The sequence below is a fragment of the Cavia porcellus genome, unplaced genomic scaffold, assembly GCF_034190915.1.
Source record: "Cavia porcellus strain 051 isolate PalLab524CR breed Dunkin Hartley unplaced genomic scaffold, mCavPor4.1 scaffold_32, whole genome shotgun sequence".
Taxonomy (NCBI): domain Eukaryota; kingdom Metazoa; phylum Chordata; class Mammalia; order Rodentia; family Caviidae; genus Cavia; species Cavia porcellus.
The window spans coordinates 20,888,703-20,916,660 of NW_026947515.1; the positions used below are offsets into that span (position 1 = coordinate 20,888,703).

The 27,958-nt window shown below is 39.2% G+C and overlaps 1 protein-coding gene and 1 long non-coding RNA gene across 2 annotated transcripts; one reads left to right on the top strand and one right to left on the bottom strand.

Moving 5' to 3' along the window:
* Positions 1-1,877: 1,877 nt before the first annotated feature.
* Positions 1,878-27,844, top strand: Cops3 (COP9 signalosome subunit 3). Its single transcript, XM_003465892.5, has 12 exons — positions 1,878-2,064; positions 5,661-5,790; positions 8,500-8,612; positions 8,702-8,751; positions 11,206-11,298; positions 12,965-13,144; positions 17,083-17,223; positions 19,185-19,358; positions 23,739-23,825; positions 26,027-26,140; positions 27,109-27,189; positions 27,522-27,844. The coding sequence occupies exons 1-12, from the start codon at positions 2,010-2,012 to the stop codon at positions 27,573-27,575; spliced, it is 1,272 nt and encodes a 423-aa protein (XP_003465940.1). The 5' UTR covers positions 1,878-2,009; the 3' UTR covers positions 27,576-27,844.
* Positions 22,290-26,097, bottom strand: LOC134474404 (uncharacterized). Its single transcript, XR_010045248.1, has 2 exons — positions 25,987-26,097; positions 22,290-25,032 (listed from the first exon to the last, which is right to left on the bottom strand). It is a non-coding gene; the product is annotated as an uncharacterized LOC134474404 (long non-coding RNA).
* Positions 27,845-27,958: the final 114 nt, after the last annotated feature.

The following is a 27,958-nucleotide window of genomic DNA, read 5'->3' on the forward strand; positions in this document are numbered from 1 at the left end:
GAACTAAAAATTCCATATAAAGAATCTAGAACATATAAAGAACTAATAGAAATTTCGTTGACCCACCTATACCTCTTCTGGGTATCTTCCCCAAAGAGTTAAAAACATATTATTACAGTGAAACACACACATCTATATTCATAGCAGCAGCTATTCAATAGCTAAATTTCGCAGCTTATTTATCCATCCATAAATGAATGAATAGAGAAAATGTGGTGTATTTATACACTATGGAATACTACTCAGATATACAGAAGGATAAATTTGTGTTACAAGTGGAAAACTGGATGCCTCTTGAGACCATAATGCTAAGTGAAACCTATCAGACACAAAAGATTACATATTTCATGGCTTCTTTTATAAGAGAAACCCAAAATTTAAATAATTTAAAGAGCGAGATAACACACACTAGGAAACAGAAAGGTAGACCTTTTGGAGATGGGAAGGGAATCTAAGGTTGGAGGGAGAGGGATGAGAGGGAAGCAGAAGTGAAAAGGGACTAAGATTTCATATGTATATGTATCAACTCTGCACGGCGAATATATTTATTACGTATTGAAAAGATGCACCAATAAGAATCAAAATATCTGATTTATGAGCTCTGGAGATTAAGGATTGTGGCCCAATTGTTACCACAGAGCATGCAGGGTCATTTCCACCTTACAGTACACGTGTTAAAGTCATTCATCTAATCATATCTCTAACCAACAATTTATTTCCGTTTCTATTTTCAAGGGCTTTCATACATCCAAAACACATTTTCAGGATATAATGATTATTTTAGATTTTTTTTTTCCTGTACTGGGGATCGAACCCAATTTTATCAGTTTCTTTTAGAAATGGCTCACAAGTTAAATGTTCTCCAGGTTCTTCTTGCCTCAAAGAATTGAATGAGACAAGCAAAAAACGGTGCCAAAGTTTACTTTAAAAAGTGAAAGATATGGGCTGGGGATTTAGCTCAGCGGTATAAATGCCTGCCTGGTAAGCACAAGGTTGTGGGTTCGATCCCTGGTACCAAAAAACGTGAAGGATGAAAGAGTAGGAGAGCAACTGGCTCTGCAGAGCAAACTTGGGCCAAACAAAAGAGGAAAAAATAAGAAGTACATGGTGGGTCTGGGAAACACAGGGCGGGCTACCGTGAGGAGGACAGGATAGCATCTGTGTCCACATCTCATGAGAACGCGGGGTGGGTGGTGGCTTGGGAATTATTTGGCGCTGTTTTAGAACCTTGTAATTAACGGGTTTGGCTTATTCCCGTAGCCAGCCTGAGCAAGCTCTACCTTCCTACTTCACCAGGGCCTCGTGCACCTAGGTACGGACTATGGAGACAAAGTTTACAACAGGATATAAATGGTTAAGTGAAAGGAACAAAGTACTTTGGGAGTCAAGTGGACGAGGGAGAGATCAATCACTCAGTGTATGCCTTGAAAAAAGACAGAATGCTATTGCAGGATACTATCCTGTATTATGTGCTTGAATATACTGAAAGGTTCTCACAGAAGAGGCAAACAAGGCACAGGACGGCCAAGGAACTTGTTCAAAGTCACACAGCTACCAGGTGGTACAAAAGGGATTTGAACCCAGCACGCTCAGCCCTGCAGTCTGAAATTCACAGGTTAGATATGCTCGAAGCAGCTGGTCAGGTGAAAAAGAACGCATGCTCAGCCCTACTAGAATCCGGACTGCAATAACTGCTTAACTGTAACTTTGGTACCTTCCTCTCACCACCAGAGTTCGCACTGAACGTGGGGAGAGGTTTCACAGGTACACAAACTGAAGAAAAGTGGGAGGGAGAAAACTAACTTCCGGCCTACGGCGGACAGCGGAACTGTTTCCACAGAAACAGTAACCGGTTTCCAGCGAGGTGAGATCTCGCGGTGCCTACACAGGCGGAAGTGACGCAAGCCACTTTCAGGCTCCTCTCGTGTATCGCCGCAGCCCCTCCTCTTAGAGCGGCTGGCTTTTCCCGCGCGAGCAGCCTCTGCCGCTCGGGCCGCCCGCGGGGAAACATGGCGTCTGCCCTGGAGCAGTTCGTGAACAGTGTCCGACAACTTTCGGCTCAAGGTGAGGCTCTGGGAAGCGAGGCTGGGCCTCGGGGCTGGGCCTGCATCCTCTGGCGCCAGCGAGGAATGCTGGGACCGCCCTCAGTAGAACCGAACCTTCTGTCCGGGGCCGACCTTGGGGTTGCGACCATAGACCAGGGAGGGATTGAACACAAGATGAATGTAAAAAAAGCAGCCCCGTCGCGCTCTCGGTCCCACGGTCCCTCCCGCCGGCCTCCTTTCCTCTGGCTGCCGGGACGCTCCTCCCCCACGTCTGGGCCCCTTCCACCAGGCGCTTCACTTGACAGTTTGGGGGCGTGGCTTCCGCCGGGCGCCTGCGTGAGTACCCATTGGTCCCTTCGGCGTCCCTTGACTTCGGTGATTGGCGCAGCGCTCTGTCCGCCGCTGAGTAGGCCGCTGGGCAACTGGCCACAGGAGAGTCCTTTCTGGGCTTCTGGGCGCAGGGGTTTGCTTTAGATGGTGCCTCAGCCGCTGGTGGGCGCAAGCTCGGAACCTCAGCACCTATTTTTGTCCCACAGAATACCGAGGGAATTTTTGCCTGTAGGGCTCCATTTCCAGGGGATAGAATTTTTACCTAGATTATTTTGCCCTTAATTTTCATGCTATTTGGTTCATTTATCTTATCGTCTGAATATACAGAATTCCTGGTTTCTGAATAGAGTAGATACTTCGAAGACCCCTTTATCCAGTGCTTGTTTCTTTAACTGCAAAATAAAAATGAATTTCTACTTTATTGGGAATTGAGTGAGAAAACGTAAAAGTTTTTAGAATAGTGCCTATCATATCGGGTGCAGTAAGTAGATCTAAGAGTTGTTGAAGGCCATTAATTTGTGAAGTTCCAAGAGCTGTGTGACCTTGGACAAGTCACCTTAATCTCTTGAGTCTTTTATCTCCATGTGTAAAAATGCAAGAGTGCTGTCTGCTTTAATGTTGTGAGGCTAAAATGACCTGATATGGAACCGTTCTTAATAGTCCCCTTTCATTCTCTTTATTATTGATAGAAATTAGGTTCACAAATCAAGTACCGACTTGTATATTTTACTAATGAAGAAACCATTTCTGGATTTATGTATGCCACAGAAACCTATTTTCTACTTCAGGATGTAAAGATTGAGGTTGGAATTCTGTCTCTGTCACTTGTGTGAGCATTTAATTTCTCTGGGCCAATTTTCACATTCACGAAGGGCTGTTGGGGGGCATCAAGGAAGGTAACTTACCTGAAAGCTTTTGATTCTTGCTGTGTGCAATTAATAGTTTTAGGAAGTCTGCTAGATAGAAGTAAATACAGGGGCTGGGGGTTTAGCTCAGCGGCATAAGCACCTGCCTTGCAAGCAGGCAGTCGTGAGTTCGATCCCCGGTACCGATAAAAACGAAAAAGACCAAAAAAAAAAAAAAAAAAAAAAAAAGTAAATACAAATGTCATTGCCATCAGCTTCTGTGTCTCACTGGTTGCACACAAAGTGTTTGTAAGTTTTTGTTTAGGTGATTTTTTTTTTTTTTTAATCGGTACCAGGGATCAAACTCACAACCACGTGCTTGCAAGGCAGGTCTTTATGCCACTGAGCTAAATCCCCAACCGTTGTTTAGGTGATCTTATACAGAATCGTCTAACATGGACGTTAAGTGGAGAGAATAGTGAATGGTATCAGTTCCAACTTTCTGTGATTAGAAGGCATTTCACTGATCACTTCTCTTGTTGGGTTCATTTAGATGCACCCTGTGACACTTAAAACTTACTTTTGACACCGCACTAGCTAACAGTAGGATGATTCATAGTAGCCCAGCTTGCAAGTATTAAATTGGGGGGGAAACTAATGGATTGAAATGCTTACTTGTAACTGTTTCAAATTGTTGTAAATTGCTGGACAGACCTGATAGTGTAGGCATTTAGGCAGAGCCAGGAGGATTGCAGGGTTCAAGGGCAGCCTGAGCTACATAACAAGACTTTGTCTCAAAAACCAAACCAAAAAAAAAAAAAAAACCAAAACAAAACAAAATTGTTGTAAATTTACTTAGAATAAGGGGCTGTAGATTTAACTCAGCGGCATAAGCACCTGCCTGGCAAGCAGGCGGTTGTGAGTTCGATCCCCGGTACCGATAAAAAAAAAAAAATTAGAATAGTAGGCTTTTAAAAGATCATTTAACTGGGAAGAACTATTTCATACTACCAGTGAATTCTCTATAATAATATGATGGTAAGTTGGTAATACCTAATTTGACAGATACTTATTTATTGTTTGTAATCTGCGTGATACTGAGATACTTTATTTACAGTAAAACATCAGTTTTAAATGTGTTACGGTATAGACACCCCAGAAATTAAATTATCAAAGTCTTCAGCAATGTCATTTGGATTTTAAGCATTATACTAAGAATACTTAACTCTTTCAATAAGGAAAAGATTCACATAGCTACTATAAAGAAATAATGTAGGTGGAAACTTGAGATTAATGCCCAAGGACCTAAAGGTATCACTGCTGTCTGCAGAAAGACAATTAAAGTGTAGGCAGTGTCTGTAATCAGATTATTGTATATTGAAGTATGGTGAAAAAATCGATGTTAGGTGTTTAATTCAACAAACTGCTGGTTTAATTGGCTCTAAGTAGCCACTGTTTTGTAGCTCAGTAAAGAGACCAGTCTCTTCACCTAAATTTGTGTTGAATCACTAAATTATCACAATCCCTTATGATACAGAGAGGCCAGATACCCAGTGTAATGGTGGGGGGGAGGCGTGGAGGAAGGCCTAGGAAAGACCTAAGGCAAACTCTGTTGCTGAATTTTGAGGCCCTAGGTAGCAGGGTGTCTGGGGAGAGGGAGAACAGCATGTGTAGAAGCATAAAAAAGACAAAATATGGGATACTGGATTATCTGAGCTTGGTGTGACCAAAGTAGGTGTATTTGGGGAATTAACAAGAGGTAAATTAGAGAAGTGACAGGGACCTGTTACTGAAGGGGCTCTGTGAGCCAGGCATTTAGATTTTTTAAAACCATTGGAGTAATTTGATGGAATTTCCTTTTTAGAAAAATCAGACCAATATGAAGTATGGGTTGGAAGAGAAAAAGTTAAAAGCAGACATCAGATTTACAGTATGATGGAGTAGCTCAGACACAAAAGGATGAAGCTGCAGACTAAGGAAGGGAGTGGAGCGAAAAAGGAATGGAGCTTAGGGACTTCTGAATTAAAATTAAATGATATTTGGTGACATTTTGGGTACAGAGAGGGAGATGAGACTGGAAGTAACAGTAGTGTGTACATTTCTGGCTTGAGGGACTGGGTAAGATTGGATAAAAAAAGAGGCCCAAGGGAAATGCGAGCTCTGGTATCATCTCTAATTCTAAGGCTGTGGGCAGGTTGTTTAATCCCTCTGGTCCTTCTGGTTCTCATTCGAAAGGGTGGAGACATAAATCTTGTTTTTGTCTGGGTTTTAGCTCAGTGGTGTAAGCGCCTGCTTGGCAAAGGCTAGGTTGTGAGTTTGATCCCCAGTACCAAAACAAAACAAAAGAAATCTGGGATTCTTTAGGCATATTTGTCTGTAGGTAAGAGTTCCTTTAGTTTGGTTAGTACCATGACTGAATGCTACTGTTCCTGTTTTGCAGGACAAATGACTCAGCTTTGTGAACTGATCAACAAAAGTGGGGAACTCCTTGCGAAGAATTTATCCCATCTAGACACTGTGCTTGGAGCGCTAGATGTACAGGAACACTCCTTGGGCGTCCTTGCTGTTTTGTAAGGCATCTTTTATAGTTTTGTATTTATTGAAACTGAACACTGTACTTTCTGGCTTTATTTACTTACTTTTGGTATAGAAAGTAAGTTATACAAAGAAAACTGAGTTCTTTTACAAAACTATTCATGCCATAGTTACTACATTTTACTCCTTCCAGCTTGTTGCCTACCGTATTTTATTCAGTTTCATCAGTTCCCTACTTTCATTTATGGGTATCTACATTTTGAAATTTTATTTTAAAATGAATGACCATCTCAATTGTGGGCACTATAGTTTGCATTTATTTGAATATGTTAACTCATATAATCCATAGGTTTGTTCATGTTTTCTTTTTTTCTTTTAATTTTTTTTTTTTTAATCAGTACCGGGGATGGAACTCACGACCGCCTGCTTGCAAGGCAGGTGCTTATGCCGCTGAGCTAAACCCCCAGCCCCTGTTCACATTTTCTAACTTGGAAAGAAAATAGAAAGAATGATGGAGGAGAGTATGGTGGAATATATACAATGAAAGTATCAATTTTTGTTTTTTACTTTATGCTTTGCACAGTTCATCAAACAAATTTAAGCTCTTTAAGACCAAGTTAAGGGGGGCTGGGGATAAAAGACATCTGCTTTTATTCTTACTGTGATTCTTAAAACAAACATGTGTCAGGAGTAGAGTCAAGAGGAAAAACTTCATGAGAATAAAAGGGTCAGGAGCTGTACTCTGCAGTGTAGTGGCTACTAACCATATGTAAACATTTAAAGCTAATGAAAATTAAATAAAGTTAAGATGTAGTTCATTAGTATACTTGCTCTAGTGGTACCCCTATAGCCATATGTAACCATTGTGTTGGCCAGCATGATGTGAAACGTTCATACCGTTTCAGACAATTCTGTGGGACTGTGCTGGTAGGGCATTGGCCAATATGGTGCCCAAAGGGCTGGGGATGTACCTCAGTGGTGGAGTGCTGCTTGCCTAGTGTGTGCAAGGCCCTGGGCTCAAAACCAGTACCATACACCCACAAAGAATTCTACTGTCTGTGTTTTCTTGTGTTTCTTATTGATATAAAAAATCAGCATGCATGTTTTATACATATGTACTCATTATGCCTTATTCACATAAATTCACATATACTAAGTTTTGAGTACGATAATGTATGTGAAAGATATTATATTGAGACTATAGTGCAATGATGGTGAACCCATAGCACACATTCTACAACCATCTGTTACCATTGAAAGCTCTAAAATGTTCGCCATCACTGCTATGGTATAATCATTGCTTACCATTTACTCTGTAATCATAGAAAGAACTCTGACCTTAGAGCTGGTACCCTGGATTTATATCTACATTGTCTCAGTTACACTGTGTGGGACCCAAAACTTTGTATTTTTATTTATAAGTAATGTCTTACTCTTACTGACCTCTGATGAATCCTAAATGAAAATGTTTTTCTAGTATATCTTGATTTATTATAAAGTATAATTACAGATATGGGATGACATTAAATATGTTAAGTAACATACTATACAGATGGAAGTCAAGTTGAAAGATGTAGGAGATACTAGGTTAGGTAATAACCCTTTCATTTTTCTTGAAATTAATTTTTTATCATTTTTATTTTAAGAAAAACTTGAGCCTGAGGATATAGCTAATTGACACAATACCTGCCTGGCAGTTGCAAGGTCCTGAGTTTAACTCCCAGTACCAGTAAAGAGGAGAAGAAAAGCTAGATGTTGCTCATAGCAATTGTAGTAGGGAATGTTCAGGCAATTTCTTGCCTGAAACCTGTGACTCCTGGCCTTCTCTGTTGGATTATTCAGGATGAATCATCCGAATCTTCTTCTCAGATCCCTCTTCCTGTCCTGCCCATCGGCTAGTTCTATTAATTTTTTTTTTGAAGATAGGTCACAGCATCACCAAATCCTGGCAACAATATCTTTAACCGAGCCACTGCCTTAGATTCCCACTAGCCCAGGCCTATCATTTCTTGTCTGCTTTTAATACATTCTTAAAGTGAGAAAAACAACAACCGATTTTTATTTTCTGTTGCTAAGGATTGAACCCAGGCCTTTGTGCATACTAAGCACATGCAACTGAGGGCTTTCATACTGAGCTATATTTCTAGCTCTTATTTTTTATTTTGAGGCAGGGTCTTCCTAAGTTGCCTGGGCTGGACTTGAGCAAGTATCATAACCACACTGGAGCAAACACAAAAATTGGAGAAACAAATCTGGTTAAAAGTTTATATTTGGACACGAGTGTGATGTTACAATACTGTAATCTCAACTACTTAGAAGACAGAATCATGAGTTCAAGGACAGCCTCGGAAACATTGTGAGACCCTATCTCAAATTAAGAAAAATGACTAGAGATGTATCTCAGTGCTTCCTGGATTCAGTCCTCGGTACTGGGGAGGAAAAAAGCCAAAACTTTGTACTTAGTTCATTCACAAGTACTAAACAACTTGCTAATTGGCCACATTTAATGGAATTTTTCATTTGGAAAGTTGACCTTTTTAAAGTATATTTTTCTTTATCCCTATTTTTCTCTTTACTCTGTTTCTTGATTATGCAAAAGAACATGGAAACTGAATTTTTAAAAATACTGTTCTTCATTTACAGACTATTGGAGGCAGAGTGTACTTTAGGCACAGGTTGTTTCTATTCTTTACCCTATGAAATTGAAATATGAGAATAATTAGATTCTTTTCTCCTTATTCTAGGTTTGTGAAATTTTCTATGCCCAGTGTTCCTGACTTCGAAACATTATTCTCACAGGTTCAGCTTTTCATCAGTACTTGTAATGGAGAGCACATTCGATATGCAACAGACACTTGTAAGCCAAGTAATATTTTATCTTCTGTTGAATATATTTTGCCTTTATGATTACTTGTGTTTTCAATATTTTGTTGTTATTATATCTAGTTGCTGGACTTTGTCATCAGCTAACAAATGCACTTGTGGAAAGAAAGCAGGTAAGAATTCTTATTCAGGTATTCAGAGTTCTGTTATAATATGTCTATAACTTACACAATGAACTGTTTTATTAAGATTCCAACGTAGTATTCAGCTTTCTGATGCCTAAGTACTTACAGTTACTAGACAGCACCCGAAACCTTTGCTCTAAGGATGTCTAGTCCCTATATCAGAAGAGTGACCCAAGACAGTTACAGTGTTACACACCTGTACTGTCTCTGAGCAGTCAGGAATGTGAGGCAAAAAGATTGGAAGTTTGAGCCCAGCATGGCCAACTTAGGGAGACCCTGTCTGTGAGGTTTGTGTTTTTTTTAAAGGGCCTGGGAAGAATATAGCTTAGTGCAGAGGCCCTGGGTTCAACTTTTCGTGCTTGCAGCAAAGAAAAGAGTAAAAGAAACTGGTTGTTTTTGCTTTTGAAACTACCAATCTGGGCTGTGGTAGAGCATTAATCTAAGCACGCGAAAGGCACTAGGCTCTGTGAGGTTCTATCCCTAGCACCATACACACAAAAAATAACAATAAAAAATAAACCAATTCTGTGCCCTTTATGTTGTACCATGCTATTTTTGTTTGTTAATTTTTGCCATATTTTTGGCCTTTCAAAAGGCTGTAAGAGCCAGGCATGGTATAGTGCACACCTGTAATCCCAGCACTGAGGAGGCTGAGACAGGAGGATCACTGCGAGTCTGAGACCAGGCTAGGCTACATAGTGAACTCAAGGCCAACCTGATTTACACAGTGAGACTCTGTCTTAAAAAGGAATAACACAACAAAACAAAAAGGCAAAATGCTGTAAGAATAGTATAAAGCATTATCATATATACATCATCTAGATTTTCCAAATGATAATACATTACTATATTTGCTTTTCTTTTTCATTTCATCACTTTTCCTTTCTGAGGCTTTGGAAAGGCCATTTTTACCCCTAAATACATTAATGATTGCTTCCTAAAAATTTGGACAGTGTTGTACATGTATATCTGTTTGTCTGTCTGCTTGTATGTGTCTATTAGGAACTGAACCTGGGGCCTTTGAACTGATGACCTCCACAGTCCTCATTTTTTTGAGACAGTGTCTTGATAAGTTGCCCAACATGGCCTTAAACTTGAAATCTCCCTGCCTCAGCCTCCTGACTTTCTGAGATTACAGGCGTGTACCACAGTCAAATGATCAGTACCTGGAAATAGGTGTTACTATAATCCTTTTACAAGTCTATAACCTGTGTTCAGATATGCGTTCAGCCAGCTGTTCAGCTATATGTTAAGTATCTTTTTTTTTGCCAGTGCTGAGGACTGAGTCCAGAACATTACACATGCTAGGCAATTTCTTTACCTCTGTCCTATAACCCCAGGCCCGCCTAATGTGTTTTATAGCAAAACAAGACCTCAAGTGTTATATTATTGTATCTCTTTAACCTTATTTCACTGGAGATTGACTATTTCTTCATCTTTTGTAATACTCACATGAGTTGTAATGTGAGTTTTTGTTTTTTATTTGAAAGTGAACTTTTAAGATTACTTGTTCTCAGGGATAGGGGTTTAGCTCAGTGGCACAAGTACCTACCTGGCAAGCATGAGGTCGTAAATTCGATCCCTGGTACCCCCCGCCCCCAAAAAAAGATTACTTGCTGTAATGAGGCTAATGGCAGAAAGATATTCTGTAGGAAGACTAAGTCAACTGTTTGAAAGAGATAGTTTAAAAAAAGTCAAAGTGGATGTAGTACTGCCTCGCCTATAGGAGACTAAGATGAGAGATTTGCATGAGCCCAGGACTTTTAAGTACAGCTTGGGCACCATAATGAGATCCTGTCTCCAAAAATAAAACAAAAAAAAAAGTCCCCAAGTCTTTATAGAAAAAGCCATAAAGTAAGTTACCTATTCTATAGTTTCATCTTTTGTCCAAAGATGGTACCTTAGGTGGAAACAGTGTTTTGTGGTATGAGTGTCAGTAGTGATGCACTACTAAATAAGGGATTGTCTGACCTCTGGGAAAAAGCCAGCACCTTTTTCACAACTATTGTTGCCAACATAGCCTCTCGTCTATTGTAATGGTTTGAAAAACTTTTATTTGTTATAGTTTTAAGTGTAAACTATTGAGAAAGTTACATTTTTGACTACTGGTATTTGTAAAAAAAAAGATTTTGATTAAAATGTAGTGCTAGCCAGGGATTTAGCTCAGGGGCCTTAAGTGCCTGCTTGACAAAGGCGAGGTCCCGGGTTCGATCCCTGGTACCAAAATAAATAAATGAATGAATGAGTGAATGAATGTGGTGCTGAATTATCTAAATATTCCAAAAAACAAGGGACAAACAGTTCCTGACAGTGTGGAAACCTCACATTGCTATGTAAAGGAACCTATCAATTAGTGTTATTTTTTATTTGTAAGTGACAACATAAGATCCAATATGCTGCCATCTTTGAGAACTTGTCTGAAAGAGATGTCATTTCTGACAGCCCCTGCGAGGAATTGGCATCCTTAAGCAAGCCATAGACAAGATGCAGATGAATACAAACCAGCTGACCTCAATACATGCGGATCTTTGCCAGGTAAGCAGCACAGTGTAAGACTGGTTATGGGCTTGCTTAACATTGTACTAGGTAAATGAAGATTATTTGGTAGAGATTGTGTTATGTTGTAGAAGTTAAAATACGTGGCTGAAACTCATTAGCTAGTAGACATATAGACCAGATTTGGTAATTAATGATTGCTCATAACATTAAAAACAACAAAAACCCCTCAAGCCATTTTCTTTTATAGAAGCTGTGAAATCTGAGAATAAACACAGATAACTTTTTATACCTTAAAATGTTACTCATTTATTTACCTTACTTTATGTGATTCAAGCACCAGAAGGTAAAAGAGGATGATGTAATGAAGTCTACCATTCTGTTTGCTAGCCAATAATTTCTTTAAAGAAAACCAGTGTTAGTAATTTCTTGTGTATCTTTCCCAAGATGTTTTATGTACATATCGAGCATGTATGGTATATAGCTTTACACTGTTTTTTTGTTTTTCTTTTTTACAAATTCTAGTAATCTATACAAATTCTTGCCTGTTCCTATTTAATGTATCTTAGCAGCTGCATGTTATTCCATGACATGGGTGTGTTGTGGTTTAGCCAGTTTGTATGGAGTACCTCAGGGTATGTGGATTATTTCAAACATACATTCTAATGTCACATGAAGACTTACTTTCTTTTTTATTTTCTATCTTTAAAAAAATTGTTGAGTCCAGGGATTTACCTTAGTGGCATAAGCATCTGCCTGGCAAGCATGAGGTCATGAGTTCTATCCCTGGTACCAAAAGGTATAGCATACAGTAGAGCATTGATTTTAAGAAGTCTACAGCTTAGTGAGTCTCTGCAGATGTTACACCTTATCACCATTATCTAGATACAGAACTTCCTTGTGTGCTCACTTTCTTAACTTGTACAACTTCCTACATATACCTAAAGGATTCAGATTGAAGGAGATTAACAGAACACATTTTTTTTTTTTTTTCATTTTTATTGGTACCAGGGATCGAACTCACGACTTCGAACTCACGACTGTCTGCTTGCAAGGCAGGCGCTTATGCCGTTGAGCTAAATCCCCAGCCCCTCAGAACACATTTTTTATCACACCATGCTGACCCTTCGTGTGAACCCCTTCAGTGAAGAGAAAAAGGGCACACTTTTGCCCATCTGTAAACAGTTGAGGGGTAGTAAATGATAATTGAGCTGTATCTGGGAAGTTCCGTTTTTTTTTTTTTTTTTTTTTTTTTGGTCTTTTTTCCCTTTTTATCGGTACCAGGGATCAAACTCACCACTGCCTGCTTGCAAGGCAGGCGCTTATGCCGCTGAGCTAAATCCCCAGCCCCTGGTTCCCTATTCTTAACTCATCTGCGACATGTCTCCTTGTAGCTGGTTGATTTTTTGTTTGTTTGTTTTATTTTGCTTTTTTTTCTTTTTTGCGGGTACTGGGAAATGAACTCAGGACCTTGCACTTGATGTGCAGGCACTTATGCCAATGAGGTATATCACCAGCCCTTGTTTTGCTTTTAATACTGTTTTATCCTGACCAGTTAAGAAATTGAATAATATGTTAACATTTTGAGTCATTTTAATAGATTGCTAAATAATTTTTTAAAAAAATTTTCTGTACTCTTTGAATTTCCTTCTTGTACTTAAGCCTACCAAAATAAGGTGATGACTTGATACAAATTTGTCCACAGCTTTGTTTGCTGGCAAAATGCTTTAAGCCTGCTCTTCCGTACCTTGATGTAGACATGATGGATATCTGTAAAGAGAATGGAGCCTATGATGCAAAACACTTTTTATGTTACTATTATTATGGAGGTATGATCTATACTGGACTGAAGAACTTTGAAAGAGCTCTCTACTTTTATGAACAGGTAATCATCTCTATAGGTCCCTGAGGTGGTTTTGAGCTTGTGTGGTTGAAGTAGTACCCCTTGGGTTTATAGCTAGACTATTTGAGGGACCTCCGAGTTCCATAGGAGTGTCACTGATCATGTGAACGGTGCTGACTTGCTCATGCTTAAGCAGAGGGACGGTGGTGTAGAAAAGAATGCTAGTGAGTGGGTTCTGATCTCCCAGACCTTGGCATTTACATCCTACTGGATTTCAGGCAAGTTACATCTTTTTATGTTTATAGTTCCCTTGTCTACAGGGAAGAATTGTGCAGATTATTTTCTGAGGTGTCACCTTGTTCTAAGACCATGTGTGGTGTTTTATATTAAATATTCTCAAGATTCAAAATTTTAAAGATATTAAGTAGTATATAGTGTAAAGATCCTTCCACTCTTGCATATGTCTCATCATTGTCTGAAATGCAGTATATTACAGTTTGGTAGACTATTTTGGAGGTTTACTCAGAGTCTAAAAGAGATATACAGAATTGAGTAATATCAATACCAGTGTTCTAAGATAAACTTACTCAAGTGATTGGAAGTTCCTACTTACTTGTAGCATGCATTAAGGATATCCTAAATCTTGAAAGAGCTCACAATTTACTTGGAATACTGATTTGTAATACACAGATACTGTATTTATCACTTTTCCATTGCTGTGACAAAATACCTGACACCTACAATTTTCTTTCTTTTTTTTTTTTTTTTTTGTCTTTTTCGTTTTTATCGGTACCAGGGATTGAACTCAGGACTGCCTGCTTGCAAGACAGGCGCTTATGCCGCTGAGCTAAATCCCCAGCCCCGACACCTACAATTTTAAAGGTAGAGAGGTTTCAGTCAATGCTCACTTGGCTCCAGTATAGAAACATCATAGCAGAAGAGATGGTGGAGGAAAGCTGCTAACATAATGACAGCCAAGAAGCAGAGAAAGAAACAGCCAGAGAGAAAGGGGCCAAAAACCAGATGTGTCCCCAAGGTGACACCTCTGAATACACCCAGAATTGTACTTTGCTTTCCCAGTTTCTCAAACTGATCAAGTTGACTGTCACCATTAACCTTTAAACACATACTCACTTTTAGGGCTCTGAGCAGTACCATTCCACATGGTTGATGAGCTATTGAGAAAGCCTTTGGAGGGCCTCATGAGAGGCAGTGGTCAGGGACCGTGTCATTAAAAGATGTGTGTACTCAGATTAAATCTGCCAAGATGACTCCTTCAAGAGTCCACATTTAGAAAATGATAAAAACATGCTTTGTAGCTACTGGATGCATAATTATAATTGTCAGAGTAATGTGAACATTGAAAAGGCAGGGAAATATGTACTACACTTAGAAAATATTTCTATCTCAAGTGTTAAAATATGAAAACATTTTTGATGTTTCTAGGTTATTCCTTTTCCCTGTAAATATACTGATTTCGATTTTGACCTAATGACAAGCACTGTCTCTAGTATTTAGTCTTCCTCATGCAGCTTTTTTTGGCTTTATTTTGAGATACAGTATATATGCACCCATGTTTTAATGATACACATGTAGATGGTATTACTACTTTAATTTCAGAAAGTGATAGGTTTTTTTAAAATAGTTGTATGGAAAATTCCAAAGGAAAGATGTATTTATTGAGAAAACTCAGGTTTTGTAGCACTGTGTAAAGCAAAAAGTGAAACTAGCTTCATGTCATACCACTTCATGGACTGACCTAGATACTTGTCCCTATCAGGTGGTCTCTGGTTTTTCACAATTAAAACAGTATAGTTCTGGGAATCATTGTACATGTGTCCTCACACACTTACATGTTTCTGTAGAAGTCTCAAGAGTTATGGATTTAATAATTTGGATTTTGGTGGGATTTTTTGTTTGAATTTTTTTTCACTTTTTTTGAGACAGGGTCTCACTATGTAGCCCAGGCTGGCCTCGAACTCACAGCGATCCTCCTGCCTCAGCCTTCCAAATGCTGAGATTACAGGCGAGTGGTTTGGGTTTTGATTTGGAATATTTATGCTGAGTCGGGTGTGATGGTTTTCAGTTCCTGTTGACCTTCATGAACCCAACTGAAAGACAGTGAAAAGGCAGTCAAAGAATAGGAGAAAATATTTTCAGATCATATCTGTTAAGGAACTTGCAGCTAGAATATACCAAGACTTTAACTCAAAAATAAAAAAGTCCAAACTTTTTAAATGGACAACAGATTTGCATAGACATTTGTCCAAAGAAGATATGCACATGTCTAATAGCCACCAAATAGTGTTAAGAGAATGCAAATACAAACCATGCTGTGATAGCAGTTCATACCCACTAGCATAGCTAAAATACAAAAAGACAGTGACATGTGTTGCTGGGATTTAGAGACTTTAAAATTCTCATAATTGCTATAGGTTTACAAAATGATACAGTCACTTGGAAAAGAGTTCCACAGTTAAAACTTGGACCAGGCATGGTGGCGTACACCTGTAATCCCAGTACTTGGGAGGCTGAGGCAGGAGGATCGCTGCAAGTTTGAGGCCAGCTAGGCTGCATAGTAAGTTCAAGGCCAGCCTGCACTGCATAGCAAGACCCTGTCTCAAAAGAAGAAGAAGAAGAAGAAAAAAAAACAGGCTCAGCATGGTGGCGCATGCTTATAATCCCAGCATTCAGGATGCTGTGGCAGGAGGGTTGCTGTGAGTTAAGGTCAGCCTGAACTACATAGCAAGACCCTGACTCAAAAGACAAAAACAAACAATATATAAATAACTCAGGCTGGGACTATGGCTCAGGGATAGAGTGCTTGCCTAGTATATGTAAGGCTTTGGATTCCATTGCCAGTGCCATAAAACAGGGTTTTTTCCAAAATGTGAAACATAGAGTTACCATGAAATCAATTTTATCCTAAGAATATTCCCAAGAGAAATGAAGATTGATGCTTACACAAAAATAGGTACACTGATATTCAGAGTACTGTCATTCGTTATGACCAAAAGGTAGAAACAGGGCTGGAGATTTAGCTCAGTTGCATAAGCGCCTGCCTGGCAAGCACAGGTCATGAGTTTGACCCCAGACACCAGAAAGATAGAAACAACTTCAAATATTCATTACCTGAGGAGTCAAGTGTGGTATATCTGCACAATGAATATTCTTCAGTCATACACAGCAATAAAGTACTGATACATGCTACACTATGAGTGAACCTTACAGTTTGAAAACATTAGTGAAGCCAGTCACAGAAGAGCTTGTCTCCTATGGTGCCATTTACATGAGCATCCAGAATAGGCAGATCCATAGAGACAACTGGGTAAGGTTGCTGGGATTGTGGGGAGGGGAGAACGGGAAATCACTGCTAATGTGAAGGGTTTTTTTTTTTTTTTTTTTGAGGAAATGAAAAAATGTGAAATTAGGCAGTGGTGATAGTTTTCTAACACAGTAGATCCACTTGAAACCACTGAATTTTATACTTTAAAGGCGTAAATTTCATATTATGAATTACAGCTCAATAAAGCTGTTGTAAGAATAATAATGGGCCGGGGCTGGGGATTTAGCTCAGCGGCATAAGCGCCTGCCTTGCAAGCAGGCCGTTGTGAGTTCGATCCCTGGTACCGATAAAAACGAAAAAGACAAAAAAAAAAAAAAAAAGAATAATAATGGGCCAATAATGGCACTCACTTGTAACCCCAGCACTCTGGGAAGCTGAGGCAGAAGGATGACAAGTTTGAGCCTAGCCTGGGCAACTTAGGAACTTAGCTAGACCTTGTCTCAAAATTTAAACAAAAGGGACGGTAGCTCAGTACAGAGGCCCTAGGTTTCATCCCCAATGCAAATAATAATAATGGCAATGATAATAGAAATAATAACAGGACAGTAAATTGTGTTTTGTAAGTGAACATGTCATCAATTGCTGTTTCTTGCTAGTGTGTTCTGTTTATACTGTGCATTCTTCTCTTGCTCAGGCTATCACTACTCCTGCTATGGCGGTTAGTCATATCATGTTGGAATCATATAAAAAGTATATTCTAGTTTCTTTGATATTACTTGGGAAAGTACAACAGCTACCAAAATATACATCTCAAATTGTGGGTAGATTCATTAAGGTAAGTTTTTAAAATCAAACTGACTTTCTTACATGTTAATAAGTACATATAGTAATTGTAGTGATAGAATTCTGTAATCCTACTTCATAGTAATCCAGCTCTCTCAGCAGCATCAGGTTGGCAGATGTTTATGAAACGTCTGTTGGGAGCCTGAGAGTGCAGTTGAGTCATTCTGCATACATTGTGCTCTCCTGGCTGGCAGGGAATGTGTCTCAGGAACTGGCCTCCAGGACTTCACTCTGGGTATTTATGGTTATAGATGTTAAGGCCTCTATAAGTGTTCTTTTTTTTTGTTGTATTTCTTCATTACATTCTAGCCAAAATACTGAAAAAGAGGTGCTGGTTTGATTGAATACTGAATCTGCCTAAATGTTAGGAAACATTCCCAGAGCCCTTGGAGGAGAACCACAAGCTTTGCCCACTGTACTTTTTGTTTCTCGCTGACAACCAAACTTTGGTACATTTAAAAAATAAACTTTTCTTTACATATATTCTGGCTTTTTAAAGAATAAAGAAAAAAAAAAAAGAGTAGCTTTAAAGGACTATGAGATTACAGTCATTTTGGTAATAGTTTTACCCCAGTCCTCCTTGTACAGAACTCAAAATTTTAGGTGAAAGGATTTCTTTGCTGGCTCACTGTCAGTAAAATACTATAGCACAAAGCAAATTTTTAAAAAATACATAATTATGAAGTGTTCAAACAGTACAAAAAAAAAAATTCTGTGTGTGTGTTAAATACACATTGTCACAAAGAAGATAGTGTCTTCTGCTGAGAGCCTCGTGTGGTTCTCAAGGCTCTGGCTGCCTGGTGATGGGGAAGGTGACTGATGTGCTTCTAGACTACAGTGCAGGAGCGATGGGCAAGTGTTAAGACACTACAGCCACTCTCAGCTCGCTGTCAAGAACTTTTAGGGGCCTTCCAGTGGCCCCTGAGCCAATCTGTTGTAGAAGAAATACCTTTATAAATTATATCTACACGCTGGGGATTTAGCTCAGCGACATAAGCACCTGCCTTGCAAGCGTGTGGTTGTGAGTTTGATCCCCGGTACAAAAAAAAAAATTTATACCTTCATGAGTTGGAGCACTGTTCACAATAATTAATAATTTATTTATGATAATATCATAAATGGTGCAAAGGAGATGTCAGAAAAAAGTGGGTTTGAGTTGAGTTTCTACCTCTTGGTAGTGCTCTTCAGGACCATTCCACGTTGTCTTGAACCTCTGCCTTAATTCCTTAACAGAAGTAGTGAATTGTCCCATTGTACCTGGGAAGATTGTGTGTGTGTTAGAGAGAGAGAGAGAGAGACAGAGAGAGACTAAGATTTAAAAATGATATTTGCCGGGGGCTGGGGATTTAGCTCAGCAGCATAAGCGTGTGTCTTGCAAGCAGGCAGTCATGAGTTCGATCCCTGGTACCGATAAAAAGGAAAAAGACCAAAAAAAAAAAAAGTATTTGCCTTCTTTTTCCCAGTATAATTTGTCAACAAAAAAAATATGACCTCTAGAAAAATGACGCGTGTGTCTAAACTGAGTGGACTTTCTTTGTAGTTAATTGCTCTGTGCTGTAATATTTTATTAACAATAAATTACTCCACAGTGAAATTTCTGTCTTTGGTCTTAAAAACCACACAGTTTCTGAGTACAGTGGTACACCCCTATAATCCCAGCTACTTGGGAGGCTGGGGCAGGAAGATCACAATTTAGAGGCCAACCTGGGCAACTCATCGACACACCTTTACTTAAAAAGGGATGAGGATGTAGCTCATTGCTCCCTGGGTTCAGTCTCTAGCACTACCAAAAAAAGGAAAAAGGTTGTGTTGAAAATCAGGCATTTATTTTGGATCAATTATCATTTGTTAGAAAAAACAGAGTGTATTTATGAAAATATAATACCAAAATTTGTTTTTGTTTCATATGCAAATTTTACTCCCTTTAAAACTCTGACGTTTTCCCACCTTCAGCCTCTCAGCAATGCATACCATGAGCTAGCACAAGTTTACGCAACCAATAACCCCTCAGAACTGCGCAACCTGGTAAACAAGCACAGTGAAACTTTCACACGGGATAACAACATGGGACTGGTGAAGCAGTGCTTGTCTTCCCTCTACAAGAAGAACATTCAGAGGCTAACAAAGGTGAGATGAGCAAGTGCTGCCCACTGATGGCGTCTCTGGCTTCTCTCGGATCTTGTTTCCCCTCTTCTCCTTCTCAGCAGTGAGAAAGCAGGCACAGAGATTTAAAAAAAAAAAGCAGGATTTTCTGAACTGAGAGATCTTTCACTGTGGCTAGATTTTTAGTTTGATTGGTACCTTTTGGTCTTTTCAGGGCTAGAGCAGGGTATTTGAGAAGAGGAGCAGGTGAAGAGGAAGAAAGGTAGGAGATACGGCTACCCTGGGAGTAGAGAAAGTAGCCTTGGAGGGGTCACCAAGTCCAGATGGGCAGCTGGGGGCAGTGCTGAGAACCAGCCGTGGAGGCTGTCAGGCTGTGCTCCTCTCTGCCTGAGCTTCTGTAAACATCATGTGACTCTGATGTGATCTTTGCCAAAGTCATATAAGCCATGTACAGTTGACTCCTAGGATGTAGGCAAATTTTAATTTTCAAGACGAAAATTATACGCTTTTTTATTAAAAAGGCATACACTGCAAGCAAGACAGTGCATTGCTTTTTAAAGTCTGGTCAGAGAGCCAGCAAGTAGTACACCACAGGAGGACATGGTGATCCCTTCCCTGTACAGCTACCCTGCCCTGGTATCAGCTGTGATGATGGTAGGAAATGAGTGCAGAAGCGAGAATGGGCTTGCCAGGATGCCCAGCTGTGGAAAGGGATGATGGAGTTGGCAATTTGAAGACCCAGAGAAGGTGACTTCCCCCAAGAAACCAGAAAAAGAGCAATGAGATGGATTAGTCTTAGAGGTGGGGAGGCCATGCAAAGATAAAGATTCTTGAGGAGGAGAGGAAAGAGGTGAAGAGGTAACCACTGAACAAGAAGAGGAGTTCCATCTAGGCATTCTAGGGAGAGTAACTAGAGCTTGCTGACTCTCATAAGGAAATCAGCAAAGAATTTGTAAGAGTAAAGTGGGGCTAGGATTTGGTCTAGAGGTAGAATACTTGCCTAGTGTGCGCAAGGCCTGGATTCAATCCTCAGCAACACACACAGAGGGGAAAAAAAGTGACAAAATAACTCAGGGTAGATCAAAGCTGTGTATGTTGACATTAATGACTCAGTGACACCCTGTCTCAAAATAAAATATAAAAAGGGAATAGGATATGGCACAAACCTGCAATCAGCATTCTGGGAGGCTGAATCAGGAGGATCGCAAATTCGAGACCAGCCTCACCAGCTTAGCATCAACTAAGTGAGACCCACTCTCAAAATTACAGTTGGGCTAAGGATGTAGTTTAATGCAAAGGCCCTGGTTTTAAGCCCCAGTACCATAAAGTAAAAAGGATTTAAAAATAAATGTGACCTTGTCAACCAGAGAAAAACCAATTTGACCTGCAAAGGCCAATCTAAGAAATGCACTGGGTTAGCCAGGTGAGAGGTGATGCGCACTGAGGGAGACTGAGATAGGAAGATTGTAAATTTGAGACCAGCCTGGGGAATTTAGCAAGGCCTTATCTCAAAACAAAAAATGGCTCAGGATGTAGTTCGGTAGTGAGGTGCCTCACTTAGCTCTCTGGTAAAACACTCAACCATACTTCATCACTTTGGGGTGTTGGTTGCATATACTTTGAGACTATAGTATGGTAAACTGCAGTTTTTGTTCTGGATGGGAAAATCTGTAACGAGTGTGACCAAGTAGGAAAGGTTTATGGTGGCCAGGCCAGAGCTAGCAGTGGCTCCTGGGTCCCATATGTGCTGACTCACGATAGATTGTAGCACCCTGGACTTGTGAGCACTGCTGAGAGGAACCTAGAAGAACCTTAAGGTATAGGGGTCAGTACCACTAAAGACTGTTTAATCCAAAGGAATTCTCTAGCCAAGTAAAAAAAGTTTAAAGATCAAGTTTTTTAAAGAAATGTCCACAGCAGCCATATCAAGGCCTTGCTGGTTGGAGTCAGCTACGAATAAGGGCTTGTCAAATGAGAGTTTAATCTGCCACCTTCAGTGTTGAAAGCTTATTCTTTATTGACACCTTGTGAACATTTTCCTAGATCCCTCTTGCTTCTCTCCCTCTCTCTCCTGTGTGCGTATATGTGAGCATTCTCAACTATGTGTGATGGAGATCAGATTCTATGTGTCTTTTTCTTCCCTGCTGGTTTTTGTTCATTATGTCAAGAATCTCCTTCCATGGCAATATGAGCTTGTATCACAGGTTGTGCAGACAGTTCATAATTTACCCATGTAGTCCTGTGCTTCAGTTAGTTCTGAAATAGGGAAGACGAGTCTTACATATTTAGAGATACTCACTTTTGAGTCTTCACTTGTATTAAACCAGTTATATACTTCTTAAAATTGGCAAAATATCTTCAGTTCCTTGGATGGTAATCTCCAAACTTAAGTAAATATAGTCTTGTTTTTTTTTTTTAGCTTATCAAGAATTTAAGGGCTGGGGATTTAGCTCAGCAACACAGCACCTGCCTGGCAAATGTGAGGTCATGAATTCGATTCCCCACTGCACACACACAGTATTTTTTTTCTTTTAAGACTGTAGTTTTAACATGCCCAGCTCTGAAAATGCCAATGTAAATTTTGCCAGCTGCTATTAAGAGAAACTCTTTTAATTTGTTCCTGAAAGGGACCATTTTCTTTTCTTTTTTTTTTTTTATTTAAAAGGAAAAAGAGAAAAAAAAGCAGAACAAAACAAAACAGTGTAAGGGTACAAGTAATTCAGAACTACAAAAAAAAACCAGTAAGCTATCACCAGTTAATAGATTACACGCTATCATCTTAGAAACGGTGTTTCAGGTCACAGGATCAAAGCATACAAAGTAAACATTCAAACAGTGAGACTGCAAATAGTTGTGTTCAGTAATCCAATCAAAAATATTAATATGGTCTTCTATTTAACACACCTAAATACCCTTGCTGTTGTATCCTTTAGGGCACTTTTTTTTTTCCCTCTCTTTATTACAACAAAATTTACACATTTTGGGCTTTATTGCTCCCTTAGATCTTATTACTTTTTTTTTGTAAGAGAATAAAATCAAGCATGATAAAACAAAGCTGTCAGTCAAAACCAAGGATAGACATAGCACATGATGTAAAAACAGAGTACAGGGTTATCAACAATGGTTACCATAATGCCTCTTGCTTCCTTAAGAAGAATTGTCGGGGCTGGGGTTTAGCTCAGCGGCATAAGCACCTGCCTTGCAAGCAGGCAGTCGTGAGTTTGATCCCTGGTACCAATAAAAACGAAAAAGACCAAAAAAAAAAAAAAAAAAAAAAAAAACAAGAATTGTCTATCTCATTAGGTATTATAAAGTTGAACCAAACAGTAGAGAACAAGACCAATAAAACCTAAACATTGTAAATCTTACAGAACCTCAAAAGAGGATAATAGTCAAACCAGAATGGGGGCATCATAGTGAATCTTATTGCCTTCAAAGTAGTTGCCTATACTCTGATACTTGATACTTGCATACAGAGCAGAATAGAGTCTAATCAGTCAAAACAAGACAATGGGAGTATTACAGGACTTCAAATTAATAGGAAATCAAAAAGTTACTATAACATATCCTGCTAGTTTTTAAATTTTTTTCCCCTTAGTTTAAAAAAGAAATTTAAAAAATTAATTTTTTAAAGAATAAGGGTGAAAGGGACCATTTTCATGAAATTCAAGCAAAGCAGCAGTAAATAAGAATTTCCTTCATGCATCTAGTCTAAGGCTGAGGATGTAGCTCAGTGGCACAAGTACCCTTGGCAAGTTCAGAGCTCTGAGTTTGATTCCTGGCACCAAAAAATATGTAGCCTTTTTTTCTGGTTGGCTTATTCTTTTGTTTAAAACTTTTAACTTTGAATTTTGAAGAATGAATATGATATTTTTTCAATTTTATTTTAATAGGTAATACATTTGTAATACAAAATTTTTAAAAAAGTAACATAAATGAAGATTCCCATCTTGTTTCCTTATCTCAATCATTCTTATCCCCCTTTTTTTTTTTTCATTGAGGGTTCAAACCCAAGGGCCTCTCACGTGCTAGGCAAAAGCTTTACCACAGAGCCCCCTCAACCATCCTTTTCTCCAGAAGCAGCCCAGTGTTATAAGGAAATCTATTCAGGTATCATAAAGATGCTCCATTTGCATATGCACATGTGCACATACCCATATATGTATACAAGCAGTCTTTCCCTTTTGTTCATCTATACAAATGTTACCATGCCATGTACATTGATTAGCAGCTTCCTTTTTTTATGTGTAGTGATAGATATATTTTGGATTCTTTTTCAATTCATAAAAGTTGTCTTCACTTTTTTCCTTTTATGGCTGCATAGTAGTCCTTTCATATGTCTGTAGATATTTAACGAAACGGCTTTCTTATTTTCATGTGATTATTTTTACTTCTGATTTTTAGACTTTTTTAACACTATCATTACAAGATATGGCAAGTCGTGTGCAGTTATCTGGGCCTCAGGAGGCAGAAAAGTATGTTCTACACATGGTGAGTGTGTTTTCATTTTAAAAAAAAATAATGGATTATTTCCTTGTGAAAGTACCAGGTATTCATTATGGATAAAATAAAAAAAGAAGATAGTGTTAGATATCCAGAGTCAACTCACAGTGACTATTTGGTCTATTTCTTTATGTATAGGATTTTCCAGTTATTTTTGTAGTAGTCAGATTTGTATTACTATAATGAAATACCTTAGGAAGCTAACTTTAAAGGAGCGAAAGCTAGAAGTTTACTTAAGTCACAGTTTTGCATGCTGAAATCCAAGATGGAGTGGCTCCTTTGGTTTGGCTTCTGGTAACACATCATGGCAGGAGCACATGTAAAACCATTCACATCTTAAACCAGAGCAGAGTGAGGCAGGGGCTGCACAATCCCCTCAGACATCTGCAGTGATCTCCCCACAGGCCTTTCTCACAGTTCCACCACATGCTGTAGCATGTGCATGCTACAGTAGCATGTGCATGCTACAGTAGCATGCTGCAGATCAAGTCTTCAATAACAATGAATTTTGGGGACATGCAAACAATTAGGTGCTCTTCACATCTTAGCATTAGTGTACTCATGTGATTTACCCTCTTGTGTCCTATTTGTGTTCCTTATTTATTACATTTACACATTTTCATTATCAGAGTTTTTATAAACCTCATGAAACAGGATTTCATGTAAATCATCCAAGAAATATTTCAGATATACAGAGAGGCATAAAATAGTATGATTCTTTCTGTTCTTCTATGATAAGATCACCAGCTTGCTCTAGCTGTACATCAAAGTACCCTGCAGCATCAAGAAAGGCTAAATAATGTGCTTAGTGTCATTGACTTATGTTTTAACTCAGATCCCTTAGCTCGGTGTGGCCAGTATTGTATGTGATTTTAAGTAGCACTGGTATAAAAGACACTCAGACAAACACCAGTGTACTTAGCATGCAGCTGGAGAAATAAAATTCTACCAGCACACTGACGTTCCTTCTTTATTCTCCCCATTATCCCTGTGTAGTTCAGGGAGGCCTTGAATTCACTATGCATCCAGGCTGGCCTCAATCTCAAAGCAATCTTCCCATGTTAGCTTCCAAAGTGCTGGGATGGATTACCACCATGCCTAGCAACGGCTCACTTTCTAACTTCATGGTTATGATGTAGTTGTGAGGATGAATCAGATGAGTCCCCAGAGTCAGCAGTGGTAGTTTTCTTGAAGACTGAAAAGATAATTGCCACTGAGAAAGGCTTCCCTTTCTAAAATGCAGTACAATATAAATTGTATTTCAAAGGGGCATTTAAAAATGGAGAAGCAAATAAATAAATAAAAATTAAAAATGCAGAAGCCAAATAAATAAATACAATAAAAATGCAGAAGCTAGACCGGGGATGTAGCATGCCTAGGATATGTAAGCCCTGGGTTTCATCCCCAGCACACACACACACACACCAGTATCCCCAAAAAAGCAAGGGCACCTCAGCAACATTATACTAGGTGAAAAAGACAACAAAGACATATATTGCCTGGCTCCATTTATAGAACATGTGTGGTACAAGTAATTTCATGGAGACAAAAAGCAGTTGATAATTGCAGGAGACTGAGAGGAGGAAGAGATGTGGAGTAACCCCTAGTGGGCAGAGTTTTCTTTTAGGGTAATGTGCTTGTCTTCGAACTAGATAAAGGTTCTAGTTGCACAACAGTGAATGTACTAACTGCCTGATTTGTTCAGTTTAAAATGTTTTATGGATTTTACTTCTAGTAAAAAAAATCAATGCAAGGGCACGGATTTTGTGTGTGTGTGTGTCAGGTTTTTTTTGTACTCCTTAGTTATATAATGGAATAGTAGTAAATATTGGATAAATTGATGGCAATTAAAATATACATATTGGACTGGGGATTTAGCTCATTGGTATAATCTCTTGCCTGGCAAGTGCAAGGTCGTGAGTTTGATCTGGGTACCAAAATAAAAAAAACAATACACATATAATCAAATGTGGTAGTACATGTCTGTAATTGTAACTACTTGGGAACCTCAGGGAGAAGTATTATAAATTAGGTAAGCCTAGGCAACTTAGTGAGACTTGTCTCAAAAATAAATAAAACACACATAAAAGTTCATTAATGGATCGCTTTCTGTGCTTTTTCCTGGTCATATCAATGGCTAGATACTCACATAGTGTTGTAAAATGCTTTCCCAATTTATTTTTTTGTAGATAGAAGATGGTGAAATTTTTGCAAGTATTAACCAGAAGGATGGTATGGTCAGTTTCCATGATAATCCTGAAAAATATAATAACCCAGCCATGCTTCATAATATCGATCAGGAGGTAAACATGCTGTCAGGTTTTGGCTTTCTTTCTTTCCTTTTCTCTTTCTTTCTTTTTTTCTTTTTTAAGCTTTCTTGATTGAATACTTCTGTATTTGAAGTGCTGCTCTATGCTGTGGCATAATTTTAGTTTTAAATACAGATAGTTTCAAACCTATAAATACTTCCTTCCTAGAGAGTTCATTTCAAAATGGCCTGCTTAAAACCCTTCCAGATTGTGTGACTATAAATAAATGGTGATTAGATTTCCCAACTGGCTCATTCTGAAAATACTTAAAACGGTCTGGTATAATCTTAGCCATACCCCACACCGTGCACTTACCAGAGAGTCGGGCAAGGAGGATAAGAGCAAGGTTTGGCACATTGCAAAGAAGGGCAAAGCCAGCCTGGAGTGGCAACAATGTGGGCCACAGCTGAGGCCCCCTGTGTGCCTCCGGAAGGCAGACATGCTGTTCAGGGTTGGCTCCTGGGGCTGAGGGGTCATCCGGACAGTCTGTGTCTTTTACTATGAGCAGGAAAATGGTTGAGCCAACATTACATACAGAAGCCTAAAAGCAACACATGGTAATTAACACAGGATAGCTCTAGAGTCCATTTTTTGCAGTTTTAAAATTGAAAAAAAATGTATAAATAGCCTGAAAACTGGAAGTTTATTTAGTAATTCATTTGGTGACAAAAGTAACCTGAAACAGTGTTTAGGTTTTATTTATGACTTTGTATGAATATACTTGTTTCATTGTAAAAAACATTGAATGTGTTTGACTATGGGTGCTTCCTTGACCTTGCTGGGGTATTAGGTCACATATGGTAGTGATAACTTTCTAAATCCAAAACAATTCTCCCAAACCCACTAGCTAAGGGAATTCAGATGAGGATTGTGAATCTGGCTCCAACACTGACAGTCAGAATCACAGAAGATGTGATTGACCAAGTCTACTGCTCACCATGTTCACTGGGTCTGTTGTGCAGATGCTGAAGTGCATAGAGCTGGACGAGCGGCTGAAGGCTATGGACCAGGAGATCACAGTCAATCCCCAGTTCGTGCAAAAGGTGAGTAGGGGTTCTCCTTCAAGAAGTGGGATTGAGTGGAGAAGGAGAAATACTGTCCTATAGCAAGGGAATTTGGTTTCAAGTTGTAAAGTTGTCCATTGTTCTTGAAACCCATCATAAGTAAGTTCATAGAGAAGCATTTGTCACCAGCATTTCCAGCAGTGACCTAGGAGTATGCTTAGGGCTGCTGAGGGGGGTGGTGGTTCTTGCTGTCCTCAGGGCAGCTTTGCCCTGGCCTTAGGCATGGGGTGATAGTGGGGGTGCTTGTTTGGAGCTGGGCAACCCTTGAAAAAGGTAACCAGAGATGCTCTGCCTCACTCTCCCCTGCACAGAGTATGGGCTCACAAGAAGATGATTCAGGAAACAAACCCTCCAGTTATTCCTGAAACTAACAGCCATCCTGAGTGCAGCAGGAGGAACAGTCACTGGTCGGCGGCGAACGAGTGAGAGGAGGGCAGCAGGGAGCAGCAGCCCGTGCCACCCGGACATTCAGAAACGCAACTTTGTTTTGACATCTTCAGTCCTATGTGCTTTCGGAAAACCACTCTCTGCAAAGAAAGGAAAAAATTTGCAAACTTTAGAGTCTGTTGTGGATTTATTTATCCTCAGATTATTGTTAATGCATTAAATTTACTTTTTTGTTTTAGTCCTTGAACACTGATGTGTCTTTATCACTTTTTCCCCTTTGGAATTTAAAAATTCAATCATTACGAACAGCAGTAGTTGGATTTTAGGGATATTTGAAAGAATCGAATCTAAAAGTGAATGT

Excerpts from the sequence above, each read along its gene's own strand:
- Cops3 (XM_003465892.5), top strand. The coding sequence starts at position 2,010 with ATGGCGTCTGCCCTGGAGCAGTTCGTGAACAGTGTCCGACAACTTTCG. Across the intron at positions 8,752-11,205 it reads CACTTGTGGAAAGAAAGCAG|CCCCTGCGAGGAATTGGCAT; the intron begins GTAAGAATTCTT and ends CATTTCTGACAG. Across the intron at positions 23,826-26,026 it reads AAAAGTATGTTCTACACATG|ATAGAAGATGGTGAAATTTT; the intron begins GTGAGTGTGTTT and ends ATTTTTTTGTAG.